Source organism: Girardinichthys multiradiatus, chromosome 3, assembly GCF_021462225.1.
Source record: "Girardinichthys multiradiatus isolate DD_20200921_A chromosome 3, DD_fGirMul_XY1, whole genome shotgun sequence".
In the NCBI taxonomy this organism is placed as follows: Eukaryota; Metazoa; Chordata; class Actinopteri; order Cyprinodontiformes; family Goodeidae; genus Girardinichthys; species Girardinichthys multiradiatus.
The window spans coordinates 24,140,370-24,159,587 of record NC_061796.1 but is presented as its reverse complement, the minus strand read 5'-3'; the positions used below and the strand labels follow the sequence as shown (position 1 = coordinate 24,159,587).

Sequence of the window (19,218 nt, the reverse complement as noted above, 5' to 3'; positions counted from 1 at the left end):
CTTTGTTTGGAGTGGGGCCGCATTCTTGGGCGCTTGTGGCTGGGTCCTTTTTGTTGGGGGTCGGTGGCTACTTCGGGCGGCGGACCGGGTAACAGGGCTGGGGTTCGGGGTCTGAGGGGCTGGGTGGTTCCGGGGGGGGCTGGGGACGTTGGTCCCGGTTTTCAGTTGGTTCTCGGGGCCTGTTACCTGTCCCTAGTTTTTTGCCTTCCCCACCGTTTTTCTTTTTAAATGCACACTACAACAACACGCATCAACACCACATTTGAGCTGGCGGAGGCAGGCTTGGGGTCTTTTCACACCCCCGTTCGCTATTTGTCATCTGTGGTCGGAGGCCGGGAGAGGGAATGGGCCCTCTAGTCGGGTTTGAGCTGGGGTTGGGGGTCGGGTCTTGGGGATTGTGTGGTGCTGGGCTGGCGTTTCGGCTCTCTCGGGATCGCTTGCGTTCCCTTGGATCTTGGCCCCTGGCTTTGCGCCCTGGTCTGCCGGCTGGGGGGGTGCCGCGCTCCGGCGGGGGGGTATTAGCCGACGTTTATTGGGATGTGGCCCCGCTTTGATGGAGGGGCTGGACTGTTTTGTGGCCATGCGGGGGTGTGGGTGGCTGATGGGCTGGGGCGCCCCCGGATTTGGGGGGGGGGCGGGTTGGTGGGGTGCCCGGTAACTGGGGCCGCCGTGGCCTTCTTTCCACGGCTTCCTTCTGTGGTCCTGGCCCGGGGTCGGGCGCTGGGCTGCGGTTGGCGGTCGGGTGGGTTGGGCGGGCTTAGAGGTGTGCTGCTCTGCTGGCTGTCGTGTCCGAGGGAGGATCGGGGCGGTGGACTGGGGGGTGGCGTGGAGGGGCTGTGGCCTGTGGGGTGGAGGGGTTGTTTCCACTTCTAGGGCGTGGGGTCACTGGCGTTTGGATCAGCTGGGCGGCGATGGTGGAGCTGAGCTGGATAGTGTTTCTCCCTGGGCGGTTGTTGCAGTGGCAGTGATGTGGCCGTAGTGTTTTTTGTTGCTGTGGGGGGCGTGGTGGGGTCACTGGCCCTGGGTGCCTGCCACTGGCCGGGGACCTCTGGGTGGAGGAGTTTGTCCCATCATGGTGTGGGGTCGGGGGTCCGGTTGTGGGTGCGGTGCTGGGTGGTGTCTGCACTGTTGCGCCGGTAGGCAGGGGTGGCACTGCGCAGGGCCCTTGCCTTGCTGTTGCGGCGCGCTGTGTGGTGGGGGAGCGGGGTGCGGCGGGGGTTCTTAGAGCGGGGATGTGTGTGGAGCTTGCGCTGTGTGGGTGTGGCTTCATTGGCTTCTCGGCCACGGAGTTCACCTGTGGGGGTGTGCCCCCTTGGGGGTGGGGATTTGTGCCGTTTGGGTTCGGGGGGATGTGTTCGATATCGGTGTCCTTGTTGGGGGTGGCCCTGTGGGGAGGTTCTTGTTCTTGTTGGGGTTCACTGGGGGTGGGAGACTCATGGGGTTGAGATCAGGGCTCGTTGGGGGGTCGGGAATGCTCCGTCCTGGGGCGGCTTCGTTTGGCGGGTTGCTTTGGGCCATGTGGACCCCTCTTTTGTACATAGCCCCCTCTCCGGAGCTGGATGGGGATTGTTGGGGACAGGGTTAGGGGCAGGGGGGCGGGCCGGGGTCACCCGGGTCTGGGCAGTACCGGCGCTGTCTGCCTGCCTCTGCCCCAGGAGGAAAGGGGACTACCTCCTGGGTCCGGGGGCTGGTTGCCCTGAGGGGGTACAGGCGCCTGGACCTGGGAGTATAGAGTATGCATGGGGAGTGTGAGTGAGTGTATGACGTCCATTGTTGTTATCCTTATGTTGGGTGTGAGTGATTGTATGTGTATGCATGAGGGTGCGAGTGGGTGATTGTGACTGTGTGTGCCTGTTTTTGTTTTGGTTTTTTTGCCACAGTTTGGATCTTGAACAGCTCCCTCTCCTGGATCAGCTTCCTCCCCGCCACACCGCCTGCTGGTGGTTGGAGTCTCTGCCCACTGGTGTACTTGTGGTTCTCGGTGTCCGCGGCCGGGTGCTTTGGTGTGGGCTGGCTCACTCCCGGTGGCTGCTTGCCGGGGCCTGGCCCCCTGGGCTCTGTCGGGCCTCTGCTTGGGGGGAGGTGTGTCCTGGGGTCTTGGGCCTTTGGGTCCATGGCTGGATCTGCTCGGGCGTGGACGGCTGCCGGCGGGGCCTGTGGACTCATCGCTGCGGCTCCCTGGGGCTTCTGCACTGTCGCTGCTGGGTGGTTCCCCTGGGACTCTCCAATGCTCTTCTCTGGGGGGGTTGCGGTAGTCCCGGCGGTGGTTCTCCTGGGGTTCTTGTGCTTTGGGGGGCCTTTAGATGTCTGTGACTCAGATCTCCTCAGTGTCCGTCCAGGGACCATGGGGCAGGCCTGTGGGTCCTCACACTCGCTATTGCATATTTTTGTGGAGAAACCTTGTATACAAACGATCATACTCACAGGTGTTAAGCTTCAGGTGTTGACAGATACACAGATGTCCTATTGTGGGCTGTATCTCTCACTAAGTACATTTTACATTCAGAATTACCGTGTACTATTTTGTTAAAAAAAAAAAAAAACAGCTGTAGGTGTATAAGCAAGCAGGGTGTAATCTTGTATTCTTTTTATCCTTCTTTCTCTCCTCTACTTTTTCCTCCTTTTCTCCCCTTTTTCCCCATCTCTCTCTTTTTTGAGCTTAATTTTTCCTTTTCATTTCAGTCTCCGTGTCCGTAACAATTGAAATATTCCCAAATAAGTTTATAATAAAGTTTCTTCTATAAATATCAAGCAGAGCTTTAAAGCATTAGCTGTGATGCTCTGCTTGTTAAAGTAAATCTGTTGGGCAATTTCTTGGCAGTCAGACAACAATTCTGAGCGATACTCTGCCGGACAGGACACAAAAAAAATATATATAAATAAATACTGTGTGTAAATGTTGACACCACTCTGAACCCAAAGACAGATGACTATGATGACATCTTGTAAATTAAAATATCTTTGATGCTTGAGTGTACTCATAATTGTACTTCATAAAATAACTTTATAGCGGAAAATCGAAAAATGTTTCTATTTAAGTGAAATGAGAAAAAGTACAATGATGACATGAACAAGGCTTGTTTTAATTATTTTACTTTTATTACATTTTGTTTTCTTTGATTTATTATATTGTTTTATTATTACTGTACTCTACCATGGTTGATGGTCGCCTTGGGCGGAGGGGCATGTGAGTATTTTTCCCACAATACAGGTCCTTCTCAAAAAATTAGCATATTGTGATAAAGTTCATTATTTTCCATAAGGTCATGATGAAAATTTAACATTCATATATTTTAGATTCATTGCACACTAACTGAAATATTTCAGGTCTTTTATTGTCTTAATACGGATGATTTTGGCATACAGCTCATGAAAACCCAAAATTCCTATCTCACAAAATTAGCATATCATTAAAAGGGTCTCTAAATGAGCTATGAACCTGATCATCTGAGTCAACGAGTTAACTCTAAACACCTGCAAAAGATTCCTGAGGACTTTAAAACTCCCAGCCTGGTTCATCACTCAAAACCCCAATCATGGGTAAGACTGCCGACCTGACTGCCGTCCAGAAGGCCACTATTGACACCCTCAAGCAAGAGGGTAAGACACAGAAAGAAATTTCTGAACGAATATGCTGTTCCCAGAGTGCTGTATCAATGCACCTCAGTGAAAATATGTGGGAAGGAAAAGTGTGGCAGAAAACGCTGCACAACGAGAAGAGGTGACCGGACCCTGAGGAACATTGTGGAGAAGAGCCGATTCCAGACCATGGGGGACCTGCGGAAGCAGTGGACTGAGTCTGGAGTAGAAACATCCAGAGCCACCGTGCACAGGCGTGTGCAGGAAATGGGCTACAGGTGCCGCATTCCCCAGACCTGGGCTACAGAGAAGCAGCACTGGACTGTTGCTCAGTGGTCCAAAGTACTTTTTTCGGATGAAAGCAAATTCTGCATGTCATTCGGAAATCAAGGTGCCAGAGTCTGGAGGAAGACTGGGGAGAAGGAAATGCCAAAATGCCAGAAGTCCAGTGTCAAGTACCCACAGTCAGTGATGGTCTGGGGTGCTGTGTCAGCTGCTGGTGTTGGTCCACTGTGTTTTATCAAGGGCAGGGTCAATGCAGCTAGCTATCAGGAGATTTTGGAGCACTTCATGCTTCCATCTGCTGAAAAGCTTTATGGAGATGAAGATTTCATTTTTCAGCACGGCCTGGCACCTGCTCACAGTGCCAAAACCACTGGTAAATGGTTTACTGACCATGGTATCACTGTGCTCAATTGGCCTGCCAACTCTCCTGACCTGAACCCCATAGAGAATCTGTGGGATATTGTGAAGAGAATGTTGAGAGACTCAAGACCCAACACTCTGGATGAGCTAAAGGCCGCTATCGAAGCATCCTGGGCCTCCATAAGACCTCAGCAGTGCCACAGGCTGATTGCCTCCATGCCACGCCGCATTGAAGCAGTCATTTCTGCAAAAGGATTCCCGACCAAGTATTGAGTGCATAACTGTACATTATTATTTGAAGGTTGACGTTTTTTGTATTAAAAACACTTTTCTTTTATTGGTCGGATGAAATATGCTAATTTTGTGAGATAGGAATTTTGGGTTTTCATGAGCTGTATGCCAAAATCATCCGTATGAAGACAATAAAGGACCTGAAATATTTCAGTTAATGTGCAATGAATCTAAAATATATGAATATTAAATTTTCATCATTACATTATAGAAAATAATGAACTTTATCACAATATGCTAATTTTTTGAGAAGGACCTGTATAATCTGCTTTCCATCCGTGGGTTTTTTGCTCACACAGAGTGTTTTCTTTTACATGTATTTAATCATGACTTTATTCGTGATAAAAAAGGAGGGACTGTTAGGGTTTGAAAACTTTTGTATTGTTTATCACTCATGTCTGCTGTGAGTGCTTTTCCCTCCCACATGCCACAGAAAGGGAGATGGGGGACAGGAGTGAGTTATGCTTTTATCAGCAACATCTAGGGGCTGCTCGTACCAGGTCTCCACTCCCTCTCTGTTTAAAATCAAGATACATGAACCCTAACCTTTCTGACCCCACGCACACACACACACACACCCTGAATGTTTGTTGAACTGTGTGTGAACCAGCATGTATAAATAAAGAGAGTGGGGTGCCAACACTTTGTAGATTTGCACTGCAGAGTGTGAGCTACCTCTTGCGCAAGAAGAACAGAGACCCTGTGTCATACTTCTTTCCTCTGAGTTTGACTAATTAATACCTAACAGCCACTTTTTAACTGCTGTTATGAATTTTGTACAGCCCAAACTTGCAAAGAAACCATTTGTAGAAACACGTTTACCTCATAAAAATGCATGCAGCACACTTAATTTAGCTTTTTTTCAAAATTAAGAAAGTTATTAGTAAAAAAGTGAATATTCTGTCATCAGTCTTTAGCAGCTGTTAATAAAGCAAAGGCTGTGGTTAGTTGGCATATCTCCTAAATCTGAACAGACATTTCTTCAGAAAAAGCCTGGAATATAACAGCTTCATTTAATATCAATGATTTATGATGAGTCTTTCGGGATTAATGTCAAATCTGAACATGAATTTCCTTTTAAGTCTGAATCTGTATGGCACTGTTAAATAAATCACACTGTATTTTGTTACTTATGTAATTTTAAATGAACACATAAGTGGCTAAGACAACACCAGTAACAAAAAATGAGCCTAAATTTAGGTCAGCAACTTATTAGTTGCACCAGGTTCCTTTGTCAGTCTACTCCAGTGTCAGGGAATTGCATGTGTGGTTTACTCTGACAGAATTGTGGACATTTTTGATAAGAGAGGGGCGGGGAAGAATCCATTTAACCTCAAGCTGCTGCTGCAGGAAGTTAGCCAGGTCAGCTTTATCCTCCACAGACAGATGGTGGAGGAGGCAGACAGAACTAAGGTAACAGGTGGCTAAAGCTAGTTTTCTCAGGCCACAGATTGTTCCATTCTCCCAACTTATCACCTCAATTTCTACATCATTAACCCTGCATAGCAACACCCATGCATCCCTAGACCCAGGGAGGAGTAGTCCTCCCCCCAGGAGTGTTGTACATTAACCAGTGTGATTCACAGTACCCTTTTCCATGTAGTGATAGTATTTCTGTTGGCAGTTGTTGCCTAATGTTTGAACAGTATTTTATGGAAATATTAGTTTACCATATTAGCCTGGCAGATTGAGGTATTGTCAAAGTACCATCAGTAACAGATGTCTCCAAAGAACCATGTCAGTCCTGACTGCATTTAGCTGATTATACTGTTTTTGTTCATGTCATTTTCTTCATTATGTTTGAGTTCATGTTGCTTTTTGTTATTTGAACCTCAATTCGTCAATATCAGAAAACAAGTGTTAGAGAAGTTCAAAAAATGCAGACATTTACTTTACATGTTTCTGGCTTGTGTTATTCAAGCTAGTTTTGTCATTAGAATAATTATCCAAGGTTGTAATTCTGTATTGCCACCAATGCAGAGCTTGAACAACATTTGCACACACAATTGATCAAAGACTTTGGCCAACTAGGGCAGCAATGAGAAGAATGATGCCAAGTTGTTTTCTCAGATGAATTGTCTTAACATTTGTTTGGGCATCTGGGAAACCATGTGTACAGTGAGGAAAAGAAGAGCACAATCATGGGCCCTGTGTCATTCCAACAGTGAGGTTTTCCAATGCACTCCATGGATTCCTTCTCATCCAAGGTGGGCAGCTTATTAACAATTTAGTTTTTGCTCAAGAACACTGTTGTAAATAAACTTGGGATAGTGGGGGGCTGAATGTGGTTCAGTGGCAGGGTAGGCACACCATATGATGGGGCTGCATTCCTCAGTGCAGCTGTAATGGGTTTGATTCCCAGCCACAGGCCGTTTACTGCATGTCTTCCCTTGGTGGGTAAAGAAACATTGGATCTAAATGTCCTTCAAAAACATCATCCAACAATCCTTGGAAATAAGCTTATTTATGTATTTTTACAGCATGATGGAGCACAGTGTAACAAGGCAAACGTGAGAAGTTGATCAAACTTCAGCACTATAAATTTGACTCTTAACACAATGGAATATATTTTATAAGAAACGTTAATATTTTCTAAAAGGGTTTTACTTGTTCTTCAGGGTATCATAGAAACATGTAAAATATAAAAAACTGTCATTAAATATAACATTTGTGCGAAAACCGAATTTTTCATCATAACTGTGCACAGGGACAGTGTGCAAACTTTTACACACAGTCCACAGTTGTAATCATGTCATGTAAATGTTGCAAAACAGTCTTCAACAGCCTATCAATTAGTTAATGGATTGCATCTTCTAAACCTGGTTGGTGACATAACAAATATTTCAAGGAATAAATAAAATTCCACACTGCAGGTTTCACAGAGTTGTGATTGATCAGGATTAAAAGTAGATTTTAAAAAAATACTAACATTATTAGTGTTATATGTACATGACCTGGCCACAGTGAACAGGTCTAAGGCACCTTTTTAGCTCCAGTTAGCTGCCCAAACCTATGCCTCATCTATTGCTGCATTGATGAAATGTTACAGACCACGAGAAACAGGTCTTAGACACATACAATCTGGCTGCAGGTGTGGATGACAGCATCTGCGTATTGTTACAGCTTTTAAAATGAAGCACTAGTTAATTTTTTTTTTTTTTTTTTTACAAATCACTGACATTTTGGCATTTAATACAAATTCTTTTGCAATTCAGCTATGAGCTGAAAAGTAATTTATCTCGTTCTGCTTTGCTGACTTGCATTAGAAAACAATCATAGCTTGGTCTTGGGTAAATCAATGCACTCTCCTTGAGAAAGAAAATTGCGTTATGTTATCAGAGGACTAGAAAATGAAATCTTTCTTTAATATCTGTGCAGTGCCACTACAGAAATGATCCAGGGAACAACAGTTGCTGGTCAGCTGGTCTGTGCTGCCAGGAAAATGTTGGCAGTAAAAATCCCAGTTATTGTTGTGGGTAAATGCAGCACATTGTTGACTACAGTAACAATTAAAACCTTTGTCATACAACAGCACAAAAATTGGGACTTCCATATTTTAATATTGTCTATGTCTACTTAAGGAATAAAATGTTTCAAAGGCATTGTTCAGAAACAATGGAATTTATCGCCATTTGTATCAATGCTTTTTATTCTGTACAGAGCATTTATCCTTCTTCATCATAACTTCAATCTACTTTGGCGTCCACTTCTCCATACACTTATTCTTGTATTAGTGTTTGGAGTTTTGAAAGCGGTTATGACAAATACTTTAATGTTCTGACCTTTGAGTATTACTTTAACCTTGCGAGACAAACTGTAAAATCTGCAGATCAATATCAAATTTTGCGAAAGGTCAATTGGACTGTTGGAGATACTGTTCTTGGAGGACGTTGTGGTACCACTCTTTATTCATAATGGTGTTCTTGGGCAGTGTTGGGAAGTAGCCCACTCCCTTCAACCGTAAGCTTTAATGTGTGAATTTATGAAAGGTTCCACCTTTTAAACTCCGAACAACAGCTGGATTCCTGACGTAGCTTTTGTTGTATATTGTGTCCTATGCAAATAAAGGCAATGAAAAATACATGTATCCAAAAGGTCTTCAGTCAGTGAACTAGGCAATGTGGTTGGTATTCAGACAGAACTGGTTTTACGTGAATGAACTTCTAACATTTATAATTAAAAACACTTTTTTTTTCTATTAATAACATTAAAACTGAAGTGTAAAATTCTTAGAAACTTCTACAACTGTCATTCACCTGCCTATGTAGCACGTTTGTACGCTCCTGTCTCAAAACATGTAAGTTCGGGGCTTAAAGTCAGGTTGGGGCCTTTCTGTATGGATTGTGTATGTTCTTCCTGTGCATGTGTGGGATCTCTCCACATACTCCAGTTTCCTCGAACAAAAACATGCATGCCAGGTGTGTAGCTACTTTAAACTGTGTACATAATTTATGTCTTGTTTGTTTACCTATCACATGGCAGAAACCTGATGCATTTACATGTCTGGATGTAATAAAGATGATTTGACCAAAACTTAAAATAAACATCAGAATGGGAAGGAAGGGGATTTAAGTGACTTTGAACATATATGGTTACAAGGTTATAGGGACAGTTATGGTTAATGTTGCCAGATTGGTCTTAGTGTTTCAGAAACTCCTGATCTATTGAGAATTTTCCTCACAACCATTCCTTGGATTTACAGAGCACAATGTAGTTTGAAAAAGAGGACCACACCAGGAGACACTTCTGCCAACTAAGAACAGGAAACTGAGGCTATAATTCACACAGACTCAACCAAAACTGGACAGTAACAGATTGGAAAACTGTTGCCTGGTCCGTATTTGTTTTTTGTTTTTTTTCTTGGCATACTTTGGTTGATTTAATACCAACTAAACATCATTAAAAAACCTCAGCCTATCTGAGTAACATTGCTGATGTAATGGAAATTATTTTATTAAGTGTTCCAAAGTGTGTGACCTTTGGGTTACCTCACTCCTGTGAACATCTGTGTTAGGGAGTAATCTGTAAAAGCCATTATCAGAAGTTTAATGGTTAAGGCCATTTGTTAGGGTGATGCCTCGGGGAGAGTAGATGGTTGTTCCTAGGTAACCTTGTCACCTCTGAACCCGAGAAGGGTCTGGGATCATAAAACACAGACTCTTTGAAGTTGAGATAACACTGTCATGTTCTGGTATAAATACTGTGTGTAAATGTTGATCGGGGCTCTGTTTCACTGACTAACCTCAGTGACAGAGTCATTCAAACGCTGAATGCCTTTGAATAAAACTTATAAAGACAAAGTCTGGATTTTCTCTTGTTATGAGTCAACTTCTACCCACTTTGATAAGAAAATTCCACAACACTTTTAGCGTCACGAACAGGATCTAACGTGCCAGAGGAGACCGCAGGATGGGACACGGACACCTGGCCAGCCTGAGAGTTGTTCTCAGTCCACCTCCATTTTACGGAGGGGAGTCCGGCAGCCCGCTTGCGGCTTCTGGCCGATTGGATCCGAACTATTTGTCTTCAAATATATCTGGGTGATAAGTTGCTCTGTATGATATAATGTATATTATTATTTTTATTACACATTAACCATCATCTCCTAACTAATTAATTAGGTTCCAGAGTTGAGAGAGGGAGGAGGGCCCGGTGACCCTGTTAAGGAATGACAGGGAGGTTCTCATTGGTAACAATGGGATAAAGCAGAACACAGGGTTTTGCGGGTGGTTTTTAGCAATTTTCTACACCTCATAAAGGAGAAAAGCCAGACGGCAGACGTGCCGCTGAACGGGTAAAAAGGAAAGAAAAATGGTTCCGGAACCTTGAGGCATCAGGGGTGCCTCCTTCTCCAGACTCTGTGATTTATAAAATAATGAAAGGAAAAAGTGGGGATAATTGTGTTAAATGTGCTTTAATTTGGAAGATAACATTGGTTTTTTACAGTGTGGAAGTTTAAGTGTAAACAAGTTTAAAAAAAAAAAAAAGTTAAAACTTTCCTGAAGGAAGTTTCGTTTGTCTTAAATATTGCGATCAGTCGGAAAAGAAGGTAAAAAGTGAAAAGGGACATTAGAGAGTCGAAAAGAAAGTTGTTTTAGAAAGGAGTATAGTTCATGTTGTGGAAGGAAGTGACAGGCAGATGGACAACTGACTGACTGACTGATAATATTTCTGTGTGCAAAATCTGAACCTATACTAAACTTTATCTTCTGCCTCTCTCACACACACGTATGGGATTTGAGTTCAACATCTGCGTTTTTGAGTCTGGATTTTAGAAACCTGCCCTTCTCCATGGCTACTCCGCCAGAGATGCTTCTCCAGCACGGCCTGAAAGAGAGAAATCTGCCTTCCTGTCTGCCTGCTTGTTGAAAATCGCCGTGTGAGTTTCCACAAAAAAAAAAAAAACTCAGAAGAAGTCTGGACCCACTGAGATGGACAACGATCCATGCTGTTTGCAAGAGCCAGAAGAGTGACACACTGGATTTATATTGAAAGCACATCTTATGCGGGCAGAAGAGAAACAGGAGCAAAGTTTCTTCTTTCTCCCTCCTGGAGAAGTTAAAGTGGACAAAGAATGATTGAATGTCCCACCAACAGACCTGGGAAGGGCCTGGTTGTTTTTTGGACTGATAGAGGACTGTGTGCCTGACAGTCTGACTCTGGAGCGATTAAGAAACTGATGGGGGTAACGTACAAACACACACACCTTTGCATAAATCTTTTCCTATTTTCTGCAATGAAGAACGCTTATTAACCGCTGCTCATGTGACGCTTGCTTGACGTTGAGAGATATAGCGGTTTAAAATATTATTTTAGGGTTAGAAAAGTATCTTTAAAAGGGTGATAACTTAACTCATTTGATACTTTCCGGTTAATTCTTTTAGAGAAGCAAGTTCTCTTTTGTTGTGGAATATTCAGGGTCAATTATTCTAGTTATTAAAAGTTATTAAAAGCAGAGGAAGTTACATCTCCAAAACTCAGCAGTAACCATGTGTTTCTATGTTATTCTCAGGACAGATCTCATGAAGGAGTATTTTTTAAAACCCAGCGCATGCGTAAAACCTGATGGGTTTCTCCTTCAGGTATTATTTTCTGTTGTCAGAGTTTGTATCCCATAAATCTAATGGGTAGAGACCTCATTAAAACAGGCTTAGTTCTACTGCAGATGGTCTTCATACAGTTTCTGACACAGTCTTTACAGTTTGGTGCAGTTTTTGTCCGCAACTGCTAACTGACGCTTATGGAAGGTACAAATTCATTGTTTTTCACAGCATCTGCTGGGATGAGGTTATATTAGGTTTTTCTTCCCTCTTCTGATTCATGCAGCATGTTGATTTACACTGTACCTTATATCAGGTCCTGACAAAAACTATGAAAGGCTTGGTTCTGCAGTTTCCTTTTTTCTCCCTTTGGAGAAGGAAAGAGAAATCTGATCAGTTCTGTGTTGCACAGAAATATTGAAACACTTGTTGTTTTCTAAGATATCACCAGCTAAAACTTTTAAAACTTTGAGAGTAATTGGTTTTGTTAAACACATTTCCCTTGGTAAAACAAACATTTAAAATGAGAATGAAAAATAGGGTTATTTAGAAAGAATCTGATTGGACAGTGGTACCACACAAAAATTAAACTAATCTCATGTTTCCTAAAAGACTCTGCATGAAAAGGCCTTCAGAACCGTGGAGTTATTTTCCACCACAGTAACAAGTTTTTAAAGCATGCTTTTTCAATATTTTAAAACAGATCTGGTTTTTGTTTCTTTTGTTTTTGGCTTTTTAGCATAATGTTGTCCTAAGCTTCTCATGAACTGGGTTAGAAGCAAATATGATCTGAGGTAAATTAGGAGCTGTGAACTAATAATTTTAAATCTGATTATTGTCCAAGCAGAAATAATACATTTAGCCAATCATTCAATCTCTGCAGAAAGTTAACACCATTGTCCAATGCAGTAGTACTCAACTTGTGGTTCCTGGACTCCTGAAGCCCGTAAGCCATAGATTTTGGGTCCATAAAATTATAATATTTAATTAAAGGTAGACCGATTACCTATTAAAATAGATCTAAGCCAATGATGAGTTCCAGTCATTTGGTGGCTTTGAAATGCAATAATACTCAAAATTTGTTTTGGAACCAAGGTTAGGATTTTTATAACGGAATCAAGACAAGTAAAATCCTTCATTTTAGGAAAAGAAAATAAATAAAGGCCCTCTTAACAGTAAGAGGATGGTCGGCTCAAACTCCAGTCTCCTTGTTTGATTTCTTAGGGTTTAAAGATTAAATGAATACATTGGAGTACAAAGGTACACAAGGTAATTTCAGATTTCTAAGAGATAAAATATTGGAACATTTATCAGCATTTGGATTGTAAAAGAGGGGTTCTAGTAATAGGTTTTCCCCAACTCTCAAAATTTAAATAGCCCAAATTAAAGAAAATGAGGTTTGTTCTTTTTGAAACACTATGTGGGAAAAAGTCCAGTTTGAAGACAAGCTTCTTATCTTAATTTCTGATTAAGTCAAACAATGCAGTTTTGTTTAGTTTGGGTATACCATAAAAATGTCAATGCCGACTTTTCTAATTTCCCCTCGGGAATCAATAAAGTATCTTTGAATTTGAATTGAATTGAATTAAAATATTTCTTTGCATTTAACCTGAAATTCTGCAATGCAGCTGCGATCAAATTGAGCCAAACAAAAAGAGAATTATAACAATAACTCTCAGGATTGTAGTTATTATTATAGAGTTACAGTACAAAGGGTGATGGTTTTGAAGAATTTTCCTTTAGTTGTGATTATCTTGTAATTAGAAGAAAGGAGTTGTAATGAAAATTATTTTATTAAGTGTTCCAAAGTGTGTGACCTTTGGGTTACCTCACTCCTGTGAACATCTGTGGTAGGGAGTAAGCTGTAAAAGCCATTATCAGAAGTGTAATGGTTAAGGCCATTTGTTAGGGTGATGCCTCGGGGAGAGTAGATGGTTGTTCCTAGGTAACCTTGTCACCTCTGAACCCGAGAAGGGTCTGGGGTCATAAAACACAGACTCTTTGAAGTTGAGATAACACTGTCATGTTCTGGTATAAATACTGTGTGTAAATGTTGATCGGGGCTCTGTTTCACTGACTAACCTCAGTGACAGAGTCATTCAAACGCTGAATGCCTTTGAATAAAACTTATAAAGACAAAGTCTGGATTTTCTCTTGTTATGAGTCAACTTTTACCCACTTTGATAAAAAAATTCCACAACACTGACCATGTCCATTCCCAAACTGATGTGTTGAACATGATAATGCAGTCAATGTGTATTGGACTCCAATCACCTCAATCTCAATGGTCACGAAATTCTGCTGCTATATAGATATCTATCTATCTATCTATCTATCTATCTATCTATCTATCTATCTATCTATCTATCTATCTATCTATCTATCTATCTATCTATCTATCTATCTATCTATCTATCTATCTATCTATCTATCTATCTATCTGTCTATATATATATATATATATATATATATATATATATACATATATATAAAAAAGAGAGAGAAATGTTTAACTGTTCATAGAGAAGATTTTGGCAAACTACACTATCTATTTTCCTGTGGTGGGCTGTTGTAATTAATCTTTGCCTGGCTCCAGGACTTCCTGCTGCTGAGTATTCTTGCGACCGTCTGGAGCTGCCAGATGTGTCAATGGATTCCTCTGTTGAGCAATTGACTCCTGTTTGGATTTATAAGCCAGGCAGTTGACAGCAGGGCAGATTCATAAGCTGTACGATTGACTTTACTTGGCACAATAGCTGCCAACATTGCAAGTGGTGGCTGACAAACGACAGAGTTGAGTTGACTGTGAGGGAAATTACCTCGACCCTCTGCAAAGCCACCCGGCAATCATCCCACATGCCTTTTTCTTCCTCACTTCCTTTTTACTGCCACACTCAATCACTGCCAAACAGATAATATAGACAAAACTTCAGGAGAGGCGGTTGAATAAAAATGTGTATATGAGCATAGAGTTATTACACTCATCAGTTTTGCTGCTACACACTCTGAAACGTTTCATTTCTGCTCTACAGGCAGAGGAGCCTCCCTGGTGTATATAGAAAAAACCATCACGACACCTAAACGATTATAACCATTCATAAGCTATGCACTATAGCAAGCAGCATGTCACTGAACATAACAGATTTAATGTGACTGCAGGAAATGAAGAAAAATATATCACAGAGCACAATTCTTCACTTTCTCTTAAATTTAATTGTCTTAGGAAATGCCAATGACTGAACGCTGCCTGCTTAAGTAAGTTTATATCGTGTTTTAATTGAGTGTATGGCAGTCAGATGGAATCCATTGTCAAGATGGGGGAGAGCTACATTATACTGTATTAAAGTTAATTAATTGGAAAATTCTTTAGCTTTCTGGAGGGCCTGCACTTTTTTAACACTTCTGTTTCTCTTTGTAATAAATGTTGTGGTCTTTTGTCATGTGTCTACTAATAAATGTGGGGTAAAAGTGGGGTAACCGGGGACTTTACTCTGTCTTTGAAATATATCTATTGACAGCTTTTCTCTCTTAACTCAACATGGTCTGTTTGTTTGGAGGACAGGGATTTCTGTGTTATATTTAAACTGTCAATACAATAGCTGGTTATTGTTACCAGCAAAAGTAGAAAAGTATCATAAAATAATTTAGAGAGAATATTCATCCATTTTATACCTGCCGAATCCTAGTTCAATTGATGGGGCCTGGCGACTGTGTCAGAGGTAAGTACATGCTGGACATGTGAAGTCCATCATAGGGTTAATGCAGAAACACAACACATCCAGTCCTATTACTGTCTTGAACCTATGGGTTACAATATGTCTTTATTATGCTTCTGCTGCCACTCTGCTGCCACTCTGCAGCTGCAGCAGAATAGACAAACAAAAGCTGTTTCTCATACTAACTTGACTTGTCAATAATTTTCTCACTGTTGGTTTTGTAAATATTTTTGATTTCTCCTGTCTTGAGTATAAAAGATATGTAAAATCTGTGTAAGGCAGGGCAAACATTCTGACACTCAGTAGAAAACTTTGTTCTCTCTTGTACAAGATTAATTAACCTCACTGATTCATTTCTTACCATAACAGTGCTTTTGATAATTAACAACATACAGTCTCACTCTTTATAGACTCAATTAACATGTTTTGGGCTTTGGGATGAAGCTGAATTATTTGGAGAAAGCCAGAAATTCACAGGGAAAGTTTAAAACAAAACTGGATTTTTATGTTTTTTACAAATTCCAAAATGTGTATTTTATTTGCACAATCAAACCTCTGCCTGTCACTATCTTCTGGTGTTTGGAGTTTTAATTTGCCATTGTGTGTAGTTCTGACAGTTCAGTTCTTTGTGTCCATTATTGTTGACTTTAGTGTTTCTGTACATTTTTGTGTTAATATTCTGCTAGACTCTTCTCCCTCAGCTCTCTCTTCATTGGTCACAGTTGCTACTCATCTCTTCCTGATTACTCTCACCGATTTATTATGCTGTCTCCTCATACTCTCCCAGTATTTAAACTGTTTAATTATCATTTTTCTTTGTTGGAATCCCCCTGTACTCTGATCCATGTTTCATGCTCCATTGCCTTAGTTGTTTTGCTCCAGATTCTTCAGCCTGCAATTTCATGTTATGTTCCTCCAAGTGTTTATTTCAGAAGTTTTTGGTTTTATTTCTTACATCTTTCAATTGCTCCTGTCTGCATTTTGGTCCGTCAACTCCACGTAACATTACATTGTCATGAAGTTGGGGCAGGAGCCCTCTTGGTCTCAACATTGCACCACTGTACTGTCATTCATTGCACAGTCTATTTAAAAAAATGTGCATACTCAATTTTAGTCTAGAAGGTTTTGAATAAAGCCTATAATTGTAACATATATTTGTGATACTATTGCTGAACAATTTGAGGACAGTACATTTCCCTACCATCATAATGGCCTCAGGGCAAATATATTATTGTCCTTCTAAATTATAATACATGGCCCTGGAAATGTAATATCCTAACATGTATTATTTCTAAGCAGTTGGAGTGAACAAACAGAATCAATGTGAGTGCACTAGCTATTGAGCTGCATACCTGCCATTGTAAGGTCAGAAAATTCAATTGTGTTGCATATCTTATTTTCTGTTCATCTACAATTTCAACCTGAAAAGACTCACAAAGAGTACAAAGACAGCAATTAGAAAGGTTTATTGATACTTGGTTACTTGGTTATTTCTTTGGCGCTCGGACCTCGGAGGAAGACATAAATGCTGAGAATGGCGTGAGCTTAGATGTACATTTTAGGCTTAGAATTAAAGATGTCTTCCCCGCCGGGACTTGAAACAGGTGGTGGATTGGAGGCCAGGGGAAGTGAGGAAGCAGGGTGGAGATGGTGGAGGTGGGGCGGAGAAGGGACGAGCTCAGCTGATGGGTGAGAAGATACATGGGCGAAGGTCCTTAAAAGCAGAGTTTCAGAGGGTGATTGGCTGAAGAGACATGCGGATTTGACACTGATTGGATGGAGGAAAGACGCATGGAGAAGTCATTGGCCGGAGCAGATGATGGAGGTGAGTCTTTCTCACCTGAAATTTTGTCAAAACTCCATCTTTACCATAAACACAATTAGCTGGATATAGACTAGGTTAAATATATTTATCAAATAATCTCTTTTATAACTTGTATTTTTAGCTTAGTATCATTTCCACATTACCACATTAAAGCTGCAGTAACTAACTTTTGCAAAAGTGTATTTTTTTTATTTGTTAAACCTGTCACTATGTACTGACAGTAAATTATTAGACAGGTAACCTGTGAAACAATCAAGGTCCTCTGGGTTCTCCCACTGGTCCAACTCCCATTTGCAGAAATACATTGTTACGGGTCAGAAACCACCAATTAGAGCCAAGAGGAATGTCTTAGCGGTGTCAATCATGCTTGCTCGCTGCTCACACCCCTCCGCCGCACAGTGCGTACCGTCGTTTAAGTTCAAGATTGTTGGAGTGCTGCACCTGTGCTAATGGTGGTGAAACAACCTAAAGTTACAGGAAAACTGCCACATTCTGAGTAGCACATGCTCAGAAAACAAAAAATGGTAAACAGAAGAAGATCAATGTCTAAATGACTAAGCTGCACGTTCACGGCAGGCTCCGCTGTGGGGGACAGGCGGGAGGGCTGAGGCACAACAGAGAGCAAGGGTGAGGGACCTGTGAAGTGTGCTTGTACAAATCTCGAGGCTAAGTCCACAGTTTTTCTCAGAATTCCGTACCGCAGCTTTAAACACACGCTGAAGTTGTATGTAAGAATTGTCCCCGTGTCATCGCCAAAACTCAGATCAGTGGAAAACATTGCTCACTGATAACAGCACATATCAGATTTACTAAACATTATCCAAAATTATTGTTGTACTTACTTCTCTGCTTCTATGACAACTCGACAGCTTCTTCACATCTCCAACTTGTGCAACACCTCCGATCTTAGTCCTGTCCGCCACTCTTGAAACATTTTTATTTACCGAGGGGGTTTTCCTCGTTCATTCTGGTCAGTATTTACTTCCCTCCATTCTTCACTTTGGAAGTGTCAAGAATGCTTGCTGACCTGATGACAGATGCGGAGAAAAAACTCCCAGACTCTCTCATCATTGTTCTTGAAGATTTTAACAAATCTCTCTAATGAACTACCTCGATATAGAAAGCATGTTAATTGCCTGACCAGAGATAACCACTGACTGGACCACTGTAACACAGCTCTAAAAGATGCATACAGTGCTTTCCCTCATGTAGGGTTAGACCTCTCTCATCACTGCCTGTTTCATCTCATACCAACTTACAGTCAGAAACTGATCTCTAAGCTTGTTAGGAAGTGGACCGATGAGTCAAAACAGTTACTACACAACTGCCTTTATTGCACAGATTGAAATGTTTTTGAAGCTCCAGCCTCTGATTCAAACCAATTAATGATGATTGATGTTGTGACGTCAAACATCAGTTTTTGTTGGACATGTGTGTACACAAACAGCTTCTCAGCTAATGACACTCTGTCAGTGTGGAGGAGTTTGCAAACTATTACCATAGGACGCACAGCCTGGCTGAGGATCTTAAACGTTTCTTTTGTAGATTTTGCCCCTTTTCCACTGGCTCTATGTAGGTTGGCCTCACTCCAACTCAGCACATTAAATGAGCGTTTCCATTATTGTTTTTTCCGTACCGGTTCCTACTTTGTTTGTCCCTCCTCAGGCTGTGGGGACTATATGTGAGATGAACAGACTGCTGTTCACTGATTGGCCATGGGACCAGGAGAAAGGAGAAGGTTTTCGCCGAGGTAATGCAGGGAAAGGTTCATAAAACTCAAGAGGGACTACAATAATATTAAGGACCACAATAGCTGGAGCGGTTCAAACTGAAATAGAATTTTACAATTTAAAAATTAACCATGCCTGAAGGCTGAAAGAAAAGAAAAATGACACATCATATTTATGAATTAGACATCATAAATCACCCTCAGATGGCTGTATTTAATAACATCCTAAACCAGCTGATCACACATAAAATCAGCTGTTCAGAATGAACATACCTGTCCCCCAAAACACACAAAAAAATACCACCATAAAACAGTGTGATTGGTTTGGAAATTAATTTATGGTCCTTAAGTGAACCACCGTCTGTAGGAGGAGAGAGCAGCAGCCCGTAATCA

General features: G+C 41.6%; 1 protein-coding gene across 1 annotated transcript in view; it reads right to left on the bottom strand.

Moving 5' to 3' along the window:
* Positions 1-315: 315 nt before the first annotated feature.
* LOC124865604 (vegetative cell wall protein gp1-like) overlaps positions 316-19,218 on the bottom strand; it is a 40,580-nt gene continuing 21,677 nt past the window's right edge. The window contains exon 2 of the mRNA XM_047360835.1: positions 316-841. Coding sequence (XP_047216791.1) covers positions 316-841 — 526 coding nt within the window. The remainder of the gene's footprint in view (positions 842-19,218) is intronic.